The sequence below is a fragment of the Diorhabda sublineata genome, chromosome 6 (genome assembly GCF_026230105.1).
Source record: "Diorhabda sublineata isolate icDioSubl1.1 chromosome 6, icDioSubl1.1, whole genome shotgun sequence".
Taxonomy (NCBI): domain Eukaryota; kingdom Metazoa; phylum Arthropoda; class Insecta; order Coleoptera; family Chrysomelidae; genus Diorhabda; species Diorhabda sublineata.
In genome coordinates, this window is record NC_079479.1 from 12,915,545 (window position 1) to 12,936,434 (window position 20,890).

The following is a 20,890-nucleotide window of genomic DNA, read 5'->3' on the forward strand; positions in this document are numbered from 1 at the left end:
AAGTTAATGAGTCCGAATTTTTTACTATTGTAGACGGGGTGTACGATGCTCTGTAGTTTTCTACTATATCGGATGAGCTTTTGACACAGTATGACACTAAGGACTGCCATACAAAATTGAAAAAACAAGCTACAAAAATAGAGGATTGAAGTAAACGTCACCGCCCAAAAAAAAGAGATAACTTGATTAATAAGGAAAAAATCCAAAGTCTCCCCTGAAAACAATGTTCATATATACAAGCCTGTATGGACCTGTGGGGGTTACGTTTCCAAATTTAATAAAAATATCATTCAAAGATCCAAAACGTCAACTAGAAGATGCTCCATGGTACGTAAAAAATCACAAAATTGACGTGGTCCTGGGAGTGCCCACTGTACAAGAAGTTATCCAAGAAACGCGAAAAAATTGTACCTAGTGCTGGCGCGCGTTTCGTTTTCAGAGACTCAGTTTACCTTCAACTCTCTGAAGACGGTAACTTGGTTATCGAAACGCGTTTCAGACAGTGTAATTGTAGTGTAAACAGTCAGTCAACTTCTTGGGGGTACATTTAGCACTCAAAACCACTCTAATATGGATAAAAATTTTTTTCCCTAACGTGGAGATAATTTTTGAAGAATTTTATATCATAGATAAACAAGTTGTTTGTTTATAACTTTGAAACCTTATAATTCAGAAACGAGGAGTCGTATGAGAAAATTTATACAATGATGATTCAAAGTTTGAGATTTGAAATTTTTCTTCAAGCATGACAACGATCCTAACAATTCCTCGAAGTGTGCAAAGAGTTTTTTGAAAGAATTGGAAAGAAAAAATATACTGAAAGTAATAATTTGTCCGATTTTAAACCGATTGAGTTGTTGTGAGAAAAAATGTTTAGTACTGAACATTGTCTTGAACGCGTTTCGATAACCAAGTTATCGTCTTCAGAGACTCAGTTTACTATCAAATCTCTGAAGACGATAACTTAGTTATCGAAACGCGTTTCAGAGTGTAGTTGTAAACAGTCAACAGTCAACTTCTTGGGGGTACATTTAGCACTCAAAGCCACTCTAATATGGATCAGAATTCTCTTTTCCCTAACGTGAAGATAATTTTTAAAGAATTTAATCTCATAAATAAACAAGTTGTTTGTTTATAACTGATATCGCTTATAATTCAGAAACGAGGGGTCGTATGAGAAAATTTCCTGAATATTCTGTTCGTTTTTTATTATAAAATTCTTTTCAATTGTGCGTTTGGAAAAATTTTTAATTTTTATCCCCACAGCGATGTACTGTAAAAATATTTATACATATTTCTCGTTAAGTGTGTTTGTTTGTCTTTATATTTAACAGCTGTTCTTTAGCTGTCCTGGGGTTAACACGTGTTCAAATATTACCAGTCGAAACATTTTTATTTAGCCAGGTTAGTTGGTTCGAAGGAAACGTGTGTATAAGAATGAAGAACGTTGATTTTCGGCCCTAAAATCATGATGTTTCTAAATTAGGAATTTCGAATTTCAACAATTAAAATGAAAAGTGACTTTCTAATTTTGTAAAGAAATATTTTAAGAAGGCAATACACGAGAAGAAGATTATGGGGTTCTTCTGGTAAAGTCTAACCTAACCTAACATAACCTCCAACATCTTTTCCTTCAAACGAAAATTAGCTGATGGTCCTCTAAAAATTATTTTAGAAGATTCGATTTTAGATTAAGAGAGCGAAAAATTGTCCTTGATTATATAGACTGTGAAGGACATTCCTACCACAAACATTTCAATTAATCTGATTTTTCCGTAGTATTAGATATTAAAATGAAAAACCAAAAGGTCAAGGTTAAGTCTAATATTATTCGAAACGATACGAAGGACGTTTTGAATTTTGGATCTTCCTAATATCTTTATTAGTTACTGTTATAATTTACCTAAATGGAAAACTTGAAGTTTATTTTCTTTATTATTATTTAAAGCGGTCTTCTAGAAATCGTTTAAACAACATAAAATCTTCAACAACCGATCTTAGCTCAGGTAGTTTTTAAGGACGACGTTGCCTTTTTCCCTTACGACAAAAGTCGTCCATCTGCTGATGGTTATTTATTAGAAAAACATTTGATTCATCTTGTAGGTATTCGTACTAGTCAGACGACGTGAGAAAGCGAGAGACGATGCCTTTCTCGTCGTTACTACAATGCGGTTTAAAAAAAAATATTTTTACGTGCGTTGTTAATTAAACCGGCATTTCGACTAAAACGAAGCGAAATACGGTGAACCGCAGACGATTTATACGAGGGTTGTGTTATTTAAGTTTCGAAATATGGTAACGCTGAGACGAATATGTCAAATCTGACGTTTTTGTCCATCCAAAACGTCGTCCAATTGAAGTTATATTTCAAATAACAGTCAAAATAATGAATCCGTCATTTGGACAGTTCACATATTCACCTGATCTGATTCACTCGGGTTTATTACTATTCCGAAAAGACTTGGCGGGAAGCTGAGGCGAATATGTCAAATTTATAAAACAAAAAGGGGGGATGTGTTTACTAATTTCAGAAGACCCTCGTATATCAGAAACTATTAATTAATGTTGATGCACATTTTTTTTGAGTTTTCGTATTCGTAGTATTTTCGTAACAAGAAAAAAGTTGCGTAGTATTAAATTGAACAATTGGTCTTTCAACAGATGTTTCGAAAAAAGAAAAAACATCGCTTGTGAAGAGAGATAGTACCTTCTTTGACGTACACAATCTGGTTTAGTTAACCATGAACCGTTCTACTCACTTTTAAACTTATTTTAGATTCACCTTCAACTTTCAATTTGAACGTTCACTCCTTTGTTCGATGCAGAGGATTTTGCACTTTACCGAGGTATATACCTAATTAGTTACCTCCACAAAAACCAACTACTTTTATACGGATAATTATTAATATAAATGAGAGAATAAAAACAAAACAAATAATATTGATGTAATAATGGGAAATGGAATATGTATGATTTAATTTATGAGGTGGTACGTATCGTGAAAATCTTGGAAAGACACGGTAAAGAAAAAACATTTGCTATTTAAGTTTTGAGATATGGCAAAAGTAATGCGAATATGTCAAATTGGACATTGCCTTCATAAAGTTTTGACATTTTTAATAGTGAACGTGTTGTCATACGATTTGAACTTGAAACATTCATCTTGGTCATGATTTTCTATAAATTTTCGATTAAACAAACTGCATTATGCAGATTAATTTGCTTCGACTTTTGGTCATGAAGCAACATCTACCGATTTTCACCGGTTTTCCGATTTCAATCGTGGTCGCACTTCGCTACAGGACGAATTTCGTAAAGGTCGTCCAAATCGGTTGTTGTACCATAAATTTACTGATAACTGATACTGCAAGATCGTGAGATTGAGACATACTTAAATGCACGTGCTTACATTCAATATTTAGCTAAAAACGCTAAAAAACTCGATCTCGGTGGTTCAAAATACGTGATATGCTTAAATCTACGTGCATACATTCAATATTTGGCTAAAAACGCTAAAAAATTCGATCTCTGTGCTTCAAAATACGTGAGATACTTAAATCCACGGACATACATTCAATATTTGGCTAAAAACGCTAAAAAAATCGATCTCTGTGTTTCAAAATACGTGAGATACTTAAATCCACGTGCTTACATCAAATATTTGGCTAAAAACGCTAAAAAATTCGATCTCTGTGCTTCAAAATACGTGAGATACTTAAATCCACGTGCATACATTCAATATTTGGCTACAAATGCTAAAAAATTCGATCTCTGTGCTTCAAAATACGTAAGATACTTAAATCCACGTGCTTACATCAAATATTTGGCTAAAAACGCTAAAAAATTCGATCTCTGTGCCTCAAAATACGTGAGATACTTAAATCCACGTGCATACATTCAATATTTGGCTACAAACGCTAAAAAATTCGATCTCTGTGCTTCAAAATACGTGAGATACTTAAATCCACGTGCTTACATCAAATATTTGGCTAAAAACGCTAAAAAATTCGATCTCTGTGCTTCAAAATACGTAAGATACTTAAATCCACGTGCTTACATCAAATATTTGGCTAAAAACGCTAAAAAATTCGATCTCTGTGCCTCAAAATACGTGAGATACTTAAATCCACGTGCATACATTCAATATTTGGCTACAAACGCTAAAAAATTCGATCTCTGTGCCTCAAAATACGTGAGATACTTAAATCCACGTGCATACATTCAATATTTGGCTACAAACGCTAAAAAATTCGATCTCTGTGCTTCAAAATACGTGAGATACTTAAATCCACGTGCTTACATCAAATATTTGGCTAAAAACGCTAAAAAATTCGATCTCTGTGCTTCAAAATACGTGAGATACTTAAATCCACGGACATACATTCAATATTTGGCTACAAACGCTAAAAAATTCGATCTCTGTGCTTCAAAATACGTGAGATACTTAAATCCACGTGCTTACATTAAATATTTGGCTAAAAACGCTAAAAAATTGGATCTCTGTGCTTCAAAATACGTGAGATACTTAAATGCACGTGCTTACATTCAATATTTAGCTAAAAACGCTAAAAAACTCGATCTCGGTGGTTCAAAATACGTGATATGCTTAAATCTACGTGCATACATTTAATATTTGGCTAAAAACGCTAAAAAATTCGATCTCTGTGCTTCAAAATACGTGAGATACTTAAATCCACGGACATACATTCAATATTTGGCTACAAACGCTAAAAAATTCGATCTCTGTGCTTCAAAATACGTGAGATACTTAAATCCACGTGCTTACATCAAATATTTGGCTAAAAACGCTAAAAAATTTGATCTCTGTGCCTCAAAATACGTGAGATACTTAAATCCACGTGCATACATTCAATATTTAGCTACAAACGCTAAAAAATTCGATCTCTGTGCTTCAAAATACGTGAGATACTTAAATCCACGTGCATACATTCAATATTTGGCTGCAAACGCTAAAACATTCGATCTCTGTGCTTCAAAATACGTGAGATACTTAAATCCACGTGCATACATTCAATATTTAGCTACAAACGCTAAAAAATTCGATCTCTGTGCTTCAAAATACGTGAGATACTTAAATCCACGTGCATACATTCAATATTTGGCTGCAAACGCTAAAACATTCGATCTCTGTGCTTCAAAATACGTGAGATACTTAAATCCACGTGCATACATTCAATATTTGGCTACAAACGCTAAAAAATTCGATCTCTGTGCTTCAAAATACGTAAGATACTTAAATCCACGTGCTTACATCAAATATTTGGCTAAAAACGCTAAAAAATTCGATCTCTGTGCCTCAAAATACGTGAGATACTTAAATCCACGTGCATACATTCAATATTTAGCTACAAACGCTAAAAAATTCGATCTCTGTGCTTCAAAAAACGTGAGATACTTAAATCCACGTGCATACATTCAATATTTGGCTGCAAACGCTAAAAAATTCGATCTCTGTGCTTCAAAATACGTGAGATACTTAAATCCACGTGCATACATTCAATATTTGGCAACAAACGCTAAAAAATTCGATCTCTGTGCTTAAAAATACGTGAGATACTTAAATCCACGTGCTTACATCAAATATTTGGCTAAAAACGCTAAAAAATTTGATCTCTGTGCCTCAAAATACGTGAGATACTTAAATCCACGTGCATACATTCAATATTTAGCTACAAACGCTAAAAAATTCTATCTCTGTGCTTCAAAATACGTGAGATACTTAAATCCACGTGATTACATCAAATATTTGGCTAAAAACGATAAAAAATTCGATCTCTGTGCCTCAAAATACGTGAGATACTTAAATCCACGTGCATACATTCAATATTTGGCTGCAAACGCTAAAAAATTCGATCTCTGTGCTTCAAAATACGTGAGATACTTAAATCCACGTGCTTACATCAAATATTTGGCTAAAAACGCTAAAAAATTCGATCTCTGTGCCTCAAAATACGTGAGATACTTAAATCCACGTGCATACATTCAATATTTGGCTACAAACGCTAAAAAATTCGATCTCTGTGCTTCAAAATACGTAAGATACTTAAATCCACGTGCTTACATCAAATATTTGGCTAAAAACGCTAAAAAATTCGATCTCTGTGCTTCAAAATACGTGAGATACTTAAATCCACGTGCTTACATCAAATATTTGGCTAAAAACGCTAAAAAATTCGATCTCTGTGCCTCAAAATACGTGAGATACTTAAATCCACGTGCATACATTCAATATTTAGCTACAAACGCTAAAAAATTCGATCTCTGTGCTTCAAAAAACGTGAGATACTTAAATCCACGTGCATACATTCAATATTTGGCTGCAAACGCTAAAAAATTCGATCTCTGTGCTTCAAAATACGTGAGATACTTAAATCCACGTGCATACATTCAATATTTGGCAACAAACGCTAAAAAATTCGATCTCTGTGCTTAAAAATACGTGAGATACTTAAATCCACGTGCTTACATCAAATATTTGGCTAAAAAACGCTAAAAAATTTGATCTCTGTGCCTCAAAATACGTGAGATACTTAAATCCACGTGCATACATTCAATATTTAGCTACAAACGCTAAAAAATTCGATCTCTGTGCTTCAAAATACGTGAGATACTTAAATCCACGTGCTTACATCAAATATTTGGCTAAAAACGATAAAAAATTCGATCTCTGTGCCTCAAAATACGTGAGATACTTAAATCCACGTGCATACATTCAATATTTGGCTGCAAACGCTAAAAAATTCGATCTCTGTGCTTCAAAATACGTGAGATACTTGAATCCACGTGCTTACATCAAATATTTGGCTAAAAACGCTAAAAAATTCGATCTCTGTGCCTCTAAATACGTGAGATACTTAAATCCACGTGCATACATTCAATATTTGGCTACAAACGCTAAAAAATTTGATCTCTGTGCTTCAAAATACGTAAGATACTTAAATCCACGTGCTTACATCAAATATTTGGCTAAAAACGCTAAAAAATTCGATCTCTGTGCTTCAAAATACGTGAGATACTTAAATCCACGTGCTTACATCAAATATTTGGCTAAAAACGCTAAAAAATTCGATCTCTGTGCCTCAAAATACGTGAGATACTTAAATCCACGTGCATACATTCAAACGCTACAAACGCTAAAAAATTCGATCTCTGTGCTTCAAAATACGTGAGATACTTAAATCCACGGACATACATTCAATATTTGGCTACAAACGCTAAAAAATTCGATCTCTGTGGTTCAAAATACGTGAGATACCTAAATCCACGTGGTTACATTCAATATTTGGCTACAAACGCTAAAAAATTCGATCACTGTGCTTCAAAATACGTGAGATACTTAAATCCACGTGCTTACATCAAATATTTGGCTAAAAACGCTAAAAAATTCGATCTCTGTGCTTCAAAATACGTGAGATACTTAAATCCACGTGCTTACATCAAATATTTGGCTAAAAACGCTAAAAAATTTGATCTCTGTGCCTCAAAATACGTGAGATACTTAAATCCACGTGCATACATTCAATATTTAGCTACAAACGCTAAAAAATTCGATCTCTGTGCTTCAAAATACGTGAGATACTTAAATCCACGTGCTTACATCAAATATTTGGCTAAAAACGCTAAAAAATTCGATCTCTGTGCCTCAAAATACGTGAGATACTGAAATCCACGTGCATACATTCAATATTTGGCTGCAAACGCTAAAAAATTCGATCTCTGTGCTTCAAAATACGTGAGATACTTAAATCCACGTGCTTACATCAAATATTTGGCTAAAAACGCTAAAAAATTCGATCTCTGTGCCTCAAAATACGTGAGATACTTAAATCCACGTGCATACATTCAATATTTGGCTACAAATGCTAAAAAATTCGATCTCTGTGCTTCAAAATACGTAAGATACTTAAATCCACGTGCTTACATCAAATATTTGGCTAAAAACGCTAAAAAATTCGATCTCTGTGCCTCAAAATACGTGAGATACTTAAATCCACGTGCATACATTCAATATTTAGCTACAAACGCTAAAAAATTCGATCTCTGTGCTTCAAAATACGTGAGATAATTAAATCCACGTGCATACATTCAATATTTGGCTGCAAACGCTAAAAAATTCGATCTCTGCTTCAAAATACGTGAGATACTTAAATCCACGTGCATACATTCAATATTTGGCTACAAACGCTAAAAAATTCGATCTCTGTGCTTCAAAATACGTGAGATACTTAAATCCACGTGCTTACATCCAATATTTGGCTAAAAACGCTAAAAAATTCGATCTCTGTGCCTCAAAATACGTGAGATACTTAAATCCACGTGCATACATTCAATATTTGGCTAAAAACGCTAAAAAATTCGATCTCTGTGCCTCAAAATACGTGAGATACTTAAATCCACGTGCATACATTCAATATTTAGCTACAAACGCTAAAAAATTCGATCTCTGTGCTTCAAAATACGTGAGATACTTAAATCCACGTGCATACATTCAATATTTGGCTGCAAACGCTAAAAAATTCGATCTCTGTGCTTCAAAATACGTGAGATACTTAAATCCACGTGCTTACATCAAATATTTGGCTAAAAACGCTAAAAAATTCGATCTCTGTGCCTCAAAATACGTGAGATACTTAAATCCACGTGCATACATTCAATATTTGGCTACAAACGCTAAAAAATTCGATCTCTGTGCTTCAAAATACGTGAGATACTTAAATCCACGTGCTTACATCAAATATTTGGCTAAAAACGCTAAAAAATTCGATCTCTGTGCCTCAAAATACGTGAGATACTTAAATCCACGTGCATACATTCAATATTTAGCTACAAACGCTAAAAAATTCGATCTCTGTGCTTCAAAATACGTGAGATACTTAAATCCACGGACATACATTCAATATTTGGCTACAAACGCTAAAAAATTCGATCTCTGTGGTTCAAAATACGTGAGATACTTAAATCCACGTGGTTACATTCAATATTTGGCTACAAACGCTAAAAAATTCGATCACTGTGCTTCATAATACGTGAGATACTTAAATCCATGTGAATATAATCAAACTTTTTTTTGGAATATAAGAATACGAACTTACCAATCCTTAGAAAATGAGGACTTACCTGAAAGAAAAAAAAATAATCTTTTTCATAAAAAAAAATTATTTTGATTTGGAATATATGGAAGTGTTGCCACATCTTTATTTTTATATTATAATAAAAATACGAAAAGATAGAAAAATCACATCAGAAAAATACCGAGAGCGTTTCAAATATAACACGTTTATTCATTATCGAAAATATATACAAAAATTTACAAATTTACTGTTTTTTATCACCATTTCGAAAGATATCCGATACCGGCATCGAAGAGTTTTGACCTCCGAAAGGGCTTCTTCCAGTAGTCCAAACATGTAGTAATCACATGGTGATAAATCTGGTCTATAAAGGGTATATTCTAGTGTCTCTTTCTCGATGTTTTACCGACCCTACTCGGACATTCCCTATCGAATCGATTTCGTAAACGCCGAAGAAATTTTCAATGTTTTTAATACATTTCCACGCCAAAAAAAATGGCAATACGTTATACTTTGATTGACACGTAGATGGCGCTACTTGTTTTAAATCCGTATAATTTTCAGTTAGACCTAACCTTCAAAAAACACGTGTATAATTTTGACGATTGTCTTATTATTATTTATTAATTGAAGCAACTTTTGATGGTTAAAAAAAAGTTTGATTACGAAAAAATCAACCGTTTGGAAGTGATTTAAACGAGAAGAAAATGAAGACTACAATAATATGAAGTGGATGAATATTTTGGTATGAGAAAGGTGAATTCGAAGCGGGGGCAGCTTGAGCTTTGAATCCTCCTATTTCTACATTTTTGGCACCTAAATTTCGATGAAAAACAACATCAAATTAAGACGACATCGTGTTTTCATTGAATTTTGTGCCTGGTTTTTGATTCAAGTCATCGGTAATGAAATATGACTGAAATTAGTTAATTTCGTCCCTTATCAAGAATGTTCCTAATAAATACCACGTGATTTGACGATGAATATCATCTACTTGGAATTTCGTAGTCGGTGGATTTCTCAATAGATGGCAGCAAGTTAAAAGAATACTTATCATTAAAAATATATGTTTAGATTACATTTTTTTAGTAGATTTTCCAAATACAAAAAGGATATCTTGGATAATCTAAATTAGGATTTTTTTTACCTGCCGAACCAAAAAAGGTCCTTAAAGGATATTAATTACACTTTCTAAAATTAGTACGATTACGGTTTATAATTTTACGTAGTTTCCCTATGAAAAGGCTCGGTAATTTCATTATAACTTTTTTTCAGTGTAATAAATTTCCGCTTTTGCGTAAATTTTTCAGTAACAAACATCTAATAGAGGTAAAATTTTATAAAGGTAACGTTGGCCTGAATATTTGCCCTTGAATGTACCTTGCCTACCTGGATAGAAATTAAAAAAAACTTGTAGCCGACAACACCGTGAATGTCTGTTTATAATAAGGTTGAGGTCGTTTATTTCAATAGGAGATGAATCTACTAATCGAGAAAAATACTAATAAAGAAAAAACCTTGTAGAAACGCAGTAAACGATTAGTGTGACATTATACGATTTAATAAATGTCAGTATTTTCTTTTAATCGGTAGGAAAATTGCACCGCTGGGTCCGGGTATCGAAAATATCTCGTCGAACTATGAAAAAATGTAAAAAAAAGTGATTTTTTCACCGGTGAGTTCCGCCCAATTCTTAGTGTGAATTGTACGTATATTTAGTGAAAATCGTTTATAATCCCCCGTACTAACATCACGTGGATTCATTTATACCAAAACTTAAATGTAATAGAAAGAAATTTTTCTTTAGTTGCATCAAAATTTTATGTTATTTTCGTTATAATAAGATTATTCAACGTAGTTTTCGTTTACAACTCGTAGATAAATAATTATAATAACCATCGATTGCACCAGGAACCTTACACTTGACGGAAACGGCGAATAACACTCCCATCTCTAACAGTTACCACGTGGGGTACAAGGCACTGTTGTCAGATTTACCCTAGCACTTTACCTCGAAGCTGTATCTTATCGGAAACTACTTTTGATAACACATTAGTAGTTCTAGAGATTGAATAATGGAATGGTTATTTGGAGAAATTCCATCGATTAATATAACGATTAAGGAGCTGGTCATTTCCCATAGAAATTCCGTGGTCTCAATCTGGCAACGAATCACTCCGGTTTTTGCTCTTTCCTTGGAATTTCACCGAGAAATTGAAATGAACACTGATCTGCAAGTTTTCGGACAACTGGTGATCTAACCGTTGATTAAAACGAAATTTCGGCAACTGTTGAAAATTCTGTAATATTCGTTTGAAGATACCAAATCAACAATGAATAAACCAAAAGTAATTTTGCTTATTGGGCGCGTCAATAAGCAAAATTACTACTAGACTGCAACCAATCCGAAAGGCAAACATCGGAGACCTCTAAATGGCTGCGATTTCAACGCGATCAATTATAAGTTTATAAGATTTCTACCATAAGTTCGTGGAGTTTTTCTTTTGGAAAATTGATCTCCGGGAGATATAAATTGGCCTCCAGGTGTCCATATTTAACTTCTATAGATTTTCGCTAACACACCGACTTCCCTGATACGATTAAAATAAAATTTCCGTTACGAAATGGCGACGATTTACATTTGGTCGATGTTATTTTTGAAAAATAAATTCCCAAGCGATGTATTAACCTTGAATCAAAGCTGTAACGTTATTTTATTTACAGAATTCTTAACGGATCTTTATCAGTTTTTATTTTAACAATTTTGAAAATTTTTGATAGTTTTATCTTTTTACGTTACCATCGTTACTATTTTATATTGAGAATAATTAAACTGACAGATTGGACGTCGTTAATAGTCAGCAAGATTTTTTAGTGCCTCAAATGTATCTATATAAAGTGTAAGTAATTATTTTGATTAAATTTAAATGATTTATCGTATTATAAGTTATTTGTTTTATTGTTTCATAATTCGGATCTTTTCGGATATATATTTTTATCGACTACAGGGTTTCTTACCCTAAAGAAATTTCTCCTTTCGCATTCCACCGAGTTGGTACACGGGGAAATGTGTAATTAAATTATTTTTCCGTTTTTGACGTTTTTTATTCGGTTGTCTTACTACAAGACAGGGACGTATTCAGGTTAATTTGAAATAATAAAAAAATTATGTTTGTTATCGTTATTTTTTCATAATCGTTTACTTAGTAAATCTGAATCTAAAGGTTCGATTCTTGATGATGATTTTTTAAACATACAACATTTATTTACGTCATCAATGACGTATTTGTTATCAATCTAGACATATAACCTCGCTATTATCTATTTTCACAATTTCCCCAATGTTTTACAAGCCTGGCAACGATGTATGAATGCGACATAAAAGGTGATTTCTGTATGGTGTTCGAATATCTCAATTTCCGTAGTGTTTTAAAAGCCTGAAAACGTTCAGATCTTAGTGAGTATCGCTCTGAAGTGAGGAGAAGGAGGAAAAAGAAGAAGTGGACATCCGAAGAATTGCTACGAGAAGTCAATCGAGATATAGAAGAACTTGGAATGGTTGAACAGAGAAAAGTACTAAAGGAATTGAGCTCAACTATCCCAAAGAACAAGATGAAGAGCCTAACAAATTATCCATCCCCCAAATTTCCTTCTACAAACTCCCAAAATCATACCACGACGTATTCCACAAATGAGGCAGACAAAAAATTTGATAATTTTCATTTTGTCACAGATACAAGAGCGGTAGCCGTGGTAGTAGCGTGCTGAGGCATTTATCAGGAGGCGGTATCGTAAGTACTGGCGGAGGTGGGGGCACTGGAGGCGGTGGTGTAGGACGGGTTTGCGAAGTGAGACGTGTATACAAAGCGGCCTTGGTGCCGTGTAAAACGGCCCGCCGACGGGCTCGTGGAATGAGCATGGGCCAGAAGGTATCAGGAGGAGTTAAAGCTGTCAATAGAGATACTGCGGCGCCATACAAACCCGTCATTCCGAGAGAATTGGCGCAGGTAACGTATATATTCAATTATAATCTTGTCCTTTATCCTTATTATTTATTTGAATAGTGTTTTTCCGCATCCCATTTTTCGATAAATCGCGTATTTATCTATGGGTATATTGGAAATTTTGTAATTTTTCTATTTGATAGGATTTTGCGCGTCCCCCTAGACTCGATATGTTGTTGGACATGCCGCCGGCGATGCGAGAAACCCAATTGAAATACAGTTGGAATCAGGACGATCGTTCTCTCAATATATTCGTTAAAGAGGACGATAGACTCACGTTTCACAGACACCCAGTAGCCCAAAGTACCGATTGTATAAGAGGCAAAGTGGGTTTGACGAAAGGGATGCACTGTTGGGAGGTTTGTTGGTCGACGAGGCAACGGGGTACGCACGCCGTCGTAGGCGTTGCCACCGCCGAAGCTCCCCTTCATTCTGTAGGATATCAAAGTCTAGTTGGTAGTACGGACACTTCGTGGGGATGGGATTTAGGTACGTAATTCATTGATTAATATATAGCTTTTGACTATGATTTTGGTGACTTTATTTTGACTCGAATTTTATTGAATTTTCTCCTTTCGAATTTTTAGTTTTTATGAAAAAAATCTTTTGTAACTTTTTTTATTGCATTTTTGTTTAAATTACTTGTAAAACGATTTTTATTATACAGAATGTACCAATTTTCAAATAATTGTTTCTAATTCTGTCAAAACTGAAGTTTTAGATACAAAAAAAAAACGATTTTTTTAATACAGGATGTACCAATAATCATGTAATTGTTTCTAATCTTGTCGAAACTGAAGTTCTGGACTGAAAAAAACGTTTTTTTCTTATACTGATACCCGTGTAACGTATTTTTTTGTTCATCTAGGACGTAATAAATTGTATCATGATTCGAAGAACTGCCCCGGGGTAACTTATCCGGCATTATTAAAACCCGACGAAACGTTCATAGTACCGGATAAATTTTTAGTCGTATTGGATATGGACGAAGGTACTTTGAGTTTCGTGGTTGACGGTCAATATTTGGGCGTAGCGTTTCGTGGATTGAAAGGAAGAAAATTGTATCCGATCGTCAGTGCCGTTTGGGGTCATTGTGAGATTAGCATGAGATATATCGGAGGATTAGATCGTAAGTATTGTTTTTTTACAATTAAATAGTAAAATTGCTTATTTGTAGCGAAAAAAATTTTTTTTGGCACCTATTTGACCGTGAATTCTCGAGATGGTTTTCAGAACGTTTTATTTAAGGGATTTTGTCATTTTGAATTTTATATATTTAAAAATTATTGACGATCCGATTCTCAATTGATAAATTCCCTGATGATGAATACATAAGAATTGCAAAAGCTCAAAATGTATATTAAAAATCGTAAATTTTGGCGTTTGATTTGCCATAACCCCACAACTGTAACGTTTATATGTATATTGATGAATTGCGGCATTTTACGTGTTAAATATTATTTTCTTAACTTCTAATGGATCAATATCGACGACTTATAATATAACTCTTAATCTTGTAATTTCAACATTTCAACGCGTTTTCCATCATTATTCAAAGTTTCTTCCATTTTTTTTAGGTTTGAACGAATGTTCATCAATATTTCGATGTTTGAACAGTTCCCTCCGATTTCATACATTTTTTTATGTATCTGCGATTGTTGTTTCATTTTTTTTATGTTTGAACATGTCTACATGCATTTTTCAATGTTCATTTTTTTATTCCATTTTGTAATGTTTCAGCATATGAGCGAGTCTTCATCCATATTTCAATGCTTGACCAGTTTCCTACCAATTTTTCGATGTTTGAACACATATTCATCAATTTTTCAATGCTTAAGCCGTTTCCCCTCATTTTTTAATGTTTGAGCACACATTCATCCATTTTTCACCCGTTCTTCTCCAATTTTTCGTTGTTTGAGCACATATTCATCAATTTTTCAATGCCTCAACCATTTTTCTTCAAATTTTCGATGTTCGAGCACATATTAGTCCATTTTCCAATGCTTCAGACGTTCTTTTTTAATTTTGCGATGTTTCAGCAGATATTCATCCATTTTTCAATCCTACAGCCAGTTTTCTCCAATTTTTTGATGTTTGAGCATTTATTCATCCATTTTTTGAATGCTTAAGTCGTTTTTTCCTCAATTTTTCGAAGTTTGAGCACTTATTCATCAATTTTTCAATTCTTAAGCCGTTTTCCCCAATTTTTCAATATTTGAGCACACATTCATCCATTTTTCAACCTTCCTCCTCCAATTTTTTGATGTTTGAGCACTTATTCATCCATTTTCTAATGCTTACTCTTGTAATTTCAAAGCGGGTAACAACGCCATTATTCAATGTTCGGAAGTTAGTCTACCATTCTTTGATACTCGTACAAATGTTCATCCACATGTCAGTGCTTGAGCAGTTTCTCTCCGATTTTTCAATGTTCGAGCACGTCTCCATCCATTTTTCAATTCTTATTCTTCTAATTCGGACGTGATATACCATTATTCATAATTAACGAAGTTAGTCTTGAATTTTTTAATGTTTGATAATTTAAAACAAAAACACAATTTTCAATCGACTAATTTGAACATATATGTTAAAAATCATAAATTTTGGTGTTTGATTTACCACAATCCCATAACAAATATGGACGACGACGTAGATTATTGAATTGCGGCAGTTTGCGTGTTAAATATCATGTTTTTTTTGTCATTTCAGCGGAACCTTTGCCTTTAATGGATCTGTGTCGACGAGTAATAAGACAACGTCTCGGTAAACAGCATCTGGAAGAGAGAGTGATGAATTTGCAGTTGCCGCAAGCCTTACAGACGTACCTCTTGTATAGAGATCGCAGATAATATCAGGATGGTTCTAGTGAAGTGTATTGTTCTAAATGTAACTGTGTTGTAGACGATTCTTACGAATAGATCGAGCAAATATTATTTAATCCCCCCTCCTTCCCCAACACTTTACTCGGATTCGTGAAATATCGATGGAAAATCATCGATTTGTTCTGGAGAGCGAACAATTTTTTTTTTTCCCGAAATTTGTTTTATATGTCATTAGAAACATTTTTTTTTCTTTATTTTTATTTCTTCCGGCTGAAATTGTTCCGTTTTCAATGTTTGAGCAAATACTCGTCCATTTTTAATGCGTCTTGATAATTTTTTTGATGTTTGAGCACATGTTTAAATATTTTTCGATGCGCTTCTAAAATTGTTCTTTAGTTTTTGAATAGTCGAGCACATGCTTAACCATTTTTCGATCTTTGAGCAGTTGTCATTGTTTTCTTGATTGTTTAAGCACGATTTCATCCATGTTTTCAATGTTGCTTGTTGTTTACAAAGTTGTTCTTCCATATTTTTAATGTTTGGGCCAGTTTTCGTCTATTTTTCAATGTTTGAGCAATTGCTTTTTATTTTTTGGACGTTTGAGCACGTTTTCGACAGATTTTCAATGTTTGAGCAAGTTCTTTTTCATTTTCAATGCTTGTTATTCGATTGCAATCCAATTTGGTAATATTTGAGCACGCTTTCATCTGTTTTTCAATGTTTGAATAACTGCTTTTCCTTCTTGCAATGTCTGAGCACGTTTTCATTCATTTTTTGATGCTTTTGCATTTGTTCTTTCAACTTTATAATATTTCAGCAGTTGCTCTTACATTTTTGGATGTTTGACTGCGTTTTCGTTCAATTTTCCATGTTTGAGCAAAAACTCTTCCATTGTCAACTTGCCTCATTGCAATTTTTCAAGTTCGAACAAATTTGAACTAATGTTCATCCTTATTTCAATGCTAAAGCAGTTTCTCGATGTTTGAGCACGTTTTCGTCCATCTTTCAATGTTTGAGCAGGAACTCTTTCGTTTTCAACGCGCCTCATGATATTTTCAAACGTATTTTTCAATGTTTGAGTAGTTGCAATCCAATTTTTCAATGTTTGAGCATTTGTTCATCTATTTTTCAATGTTTGAGCAGTCGCTCATTCGTTTTCCAATGTGCGAGCATTATATTCTCAGATTCCATTTCCAATATTTAACCAAGTATTTTTCCATTTTCAATAACGTTTAATAACTCCATTTGTTCAATGTTTCAGCACATTTTCATCCGTTTCTACAATATTTGAATGAATATCCTTCTATTTTTTAATGTTTGAACAAATATCCTTCCATTTTTTCAATGTATGAAAGCCTAAGGACACAATTTTCCACTTCCAAATACTTTTAAATAAAAAATGACTAACGATTCGTGACGCGTTACTCCATTTTTCAAATTTGAGCATGTGTGCTTCCATTTTTCAATGTTTGAGCAAATATTCTTCCATTTTCGATGCTCTTGAAAAGTTAATCTTCCATTTTTTCCAATGCTTGAGCACTTTTTTATCTATTTTCCAATGATTGAATCCTTGTTCATTCATTTTTCAATACTTCAATAAATTTTTCAATATTTGAGCACTTATCTATCTATTATGTAATGTTTGAACACATGTTTATCCATTTTCAATGTTTCCGCACCAATTTTCTAACGTTTGAGCAATTGTTGATCCATTTTCTAAGGTTCGAGTACTTGTTCATCCTTTTTCAATGCTTCAGCACCAATTTTCCAATGTTTGAGCACATGCTCATCCACTTTTTACAACTTCAGCACCAATTTTCCAATGTTTGAGCACTTGTTGATCACTTTTCTAAGTTTTGAGCACTTGTTGACGCATATTTTAATGTGTGAGCACCAATTTTTCAATGTTGGAACTTTTGTCCATCTATTTTCTAATGTTTGAGCACTTGTTGATCCATTTTTTAATGTTTGAGCACATGTTCATCTACTTTTTACAACTTCAGCACAAATTTTTCAATGTCTGAGCACTTGTTCATCCATTTTCATGGCTTCAGCACCAATTTTCCAATGAGCACTAGTCTAAACATTTTCCAATGTTTGAGAACATGTTTATCTATTTTTTAATGTTCCATCAGTTCTTACCAATTTTTTCATACTTTAACGCGTATTTTAATGTTTGAGCACTTTTAATTTTTATTGTTTGACAATTTTTCAAATATTTAGGCGTTTATTTTTCCATTTTTAAAGACTGAAAATATTTTCGAAACTTTGAGTACGTGTTTGTTGATTTTTATTGTTTGAGCACGTTTCTCTTCCAAATTTTTGAAAACTAAATTAGATTTTAGAAAGTCGAAAATATTTTTCTTTTTCAATATTCGTATTTTGTATTCGTGTTGTTTTTATTTAATCCTCTTAATTTTCTAGTTCTTTTATTAACTTTATATCGAAATTATTTTTTTTTCCGCAAAAAATATTAAGTATACATATAAAAATATAAAAAAAATATTTGCAGAGTGAAAAAAAATTATTTGCTCTTTTCCATATGTTATAACCAAAATTCCATTGGTATTTCATGTATATCGAATCTTCCATGTCCCATGATAAAGACTTTATCGCTCGGTCTAAAAAGAAATTTTTCCAGTTCGGACTGACAGTAATTTTAACAAATAAAAAAAAACAAATAAAACAAACAAAAAAAACATAGAATAAAATAAAACTTGTACCATAAAGTAGACGAAGAAAAGACTCCTAGTCTTTTGAATTTGCAATTATTGCTCTGTGATGTGATGGTAGTTGATTGTGAAAGACTTGAGTGAACTTTTGGTATCAATACTGGGTGGAAAAAGAAATTTTTTTTCTACTGGTTTTTAGTGAATTTTGTTTTTTTCATCGACAACAAAAAAAATAAAAACGAAAGTGATTTAAATCCAATGTACGTATTATATTATTGCATTTTTTAATGTGTTTTTTATTGGTAAGTTTAAGGACTACGTTTTCGCTCACCCCCCCCCCTCCTTAACGCCCCCGTCCCCCTAAAAAAATGAAAAACGAATTCGGGAAAATGAGAAGAAGAATTTTGAAAACGTCTGATTATATGTTTGAAATTATTTTGATTAATTAGATTTTTAAGAGTTCGAAATTTGTTCCTTTTTTTATATATGAATATGTATTTAAACTAGATGGGTTATGTCTGTGTGTGACAAAATATTTTTTATACGAAGAGTGTATTTATGTTTATAATCCAAAAACTTTCCGAAATTTTTCAATTTCCTACAAGGTCATAAACATTATAAACGATATAATCATGTCAAAAGCGGTATTATAATCTTCAAATATGAGAAAATTTTTCCATAAAATTTATTTTGAAACATTTGAAATTTTTTTTCGAAAATCTATTTATAATCGAATATTCGTTTTTATTTATTAATAATTTTGTTGATGAAGGCAAGTTTTGGTTTATAATTCAAAAATTTTCCAAAGTTTTTGCCATTCCCACAAAGTTATCAACATTCCAATCAATATAACAATGTGAAAAGTGGTATTATAATCTTTAAATATTAGAAAATTTTTCTATAAAATTTATTTTGAAACATTAGATTATTTTTTAAATTTTTTTTAAAAATGCCCGACATAACTCATTGAATATTTTTATAGAGACACAGGTACACCATTAAGTACAACATGTGAGATAATAACGACAAAAAAAATACTTGAGACGCCATTTTTTGTAAAATATTAGCATGAAAAAGGACTTAGACAACTCTTTTAGTCGTTTTTTTTATTTAATCGAACGTCCTATTGAAATGATGTGTAGCTATTAAAAGTGAAAGAGACTTTTGTCGAAATTCCATTAACGAAAAATTGGCTTCATGTCATATTTATATCGCGAAAATTTATTTTTAAGCCAAAAGAATATTTTTGGATCTTCCCAGTAGGCAGTAGAATATATTTATTGTATTTTAAATGCACGAAAATGTATCAAACGAAAATAAATTTTCTGAAAAATTTTAACAAATTGTTATTATTTAAAAATTCAATAAAAAAACACCCCAAAACGCGATTTTTCTTGTGCTTAAATCAAAAGAAAAACAAAAATCCTATATAATCGAAGGTTGTTTTAACGACCCTTTTAAATTTTTTTTCACCCCAAAACCGCCATATATAATGCCCTACAGTTTATGATAACAAAATGTATAGGTCAGAATAATTGCCACCATAAAAGGTAATTTAGGCGCTAAAAAATTCTAATTTTAATAAAAAAGTTCATTTAATTCGTAATTTTGATAATTTACTATAAAAAAAATTCCTGAATTCGTTTGTATACAGTGGGAGTCTGTATTTATGTAATTGGGAGCTCGCCTATTTAAGTATAAAGTAGGGCAGACATGAATATATAAATATAACCAAAACAAATCGAGATCGTACTATAAGTAGTCAAATTTTTTTTTAAAGTTAGTCTGGTACTTATCGTGTGACTTCCTCTGTTAAAATTATAGATTCCAAAGAGATTTCTTTTTGTAAACGAAATATGTATTCAATTGGACAGTTCTTATCTGTACAAATTTGTTTTAAGTTTTCGAGAATGTTCAATAAATATATATATATATAAATACACAAATTAAACACTTTTCTTATAATTCCTCGTTTTATTTCACCTTTACATACGAAGAATTTTCCTACCTGTATTTCCATAAACGAATCTACGACTTGGAGCAGTCGATTTTTTTATCGTATAAATAAAACCGTATCGCGTGAAACGACCTCAACGTCTTATAAGAAAAAGTTGGAAATCTTGTCTAAATACGTGTTTTTATGGTCGAAGAACGATTTTTCCTTATGAGTCTTATTTTCAGTATATTTTTTCCATAGATTCGAAAACACGTTTCAGATTTCATTTTCGGTTTTTCTCAAATAATTAATAATTATCAAACCCCCTTTCCCAAATTCCTTTTTTTTTTCAAGCGCACATTTT

General features: G+C 32.6%; 1 protein-coding gene across 2 annotated transcripts in view; it reads left to right on the forward strand.

The window, feature by feature from the left end:
- The window catches only part of LOC130444864 (protein gustavus), a 28,383-nt gene extending 7,828 nt beyond the window's left edge, over window positions 1-20,555 (forward strand). For both annotated transcript variants that reach the window (XM_056780185.1, XM_056780184.1), the window contains exons 2-5: window positions 12,826-13,099; window positions 13,240-13,585; window positions 13,965-14,225; window positions 15,806-20,555. In XM_056780185.1, coding sequence (XP_056636163.1) covers window positions 13,004-13,099; window positions 13,240-13,585; window positions 13,965-14,225; window positions 15,806-15,945 — 843 coding nt within the window. In that variant the 5' untranslated portion in view covers window positions 12,826-13,003 and the 3' untranslated portion in view covers window positions 15,946-20,555. The remainder of the gene's footprint in view (window positions 1-12,825; window positions 13,100-13,239; window positions 13,586-13,964; window positions 14,226-15,805) is intronic.
- The last annotated feature ends 335 nt before the right edge of the window (window positions 20,556-20,890 follow it).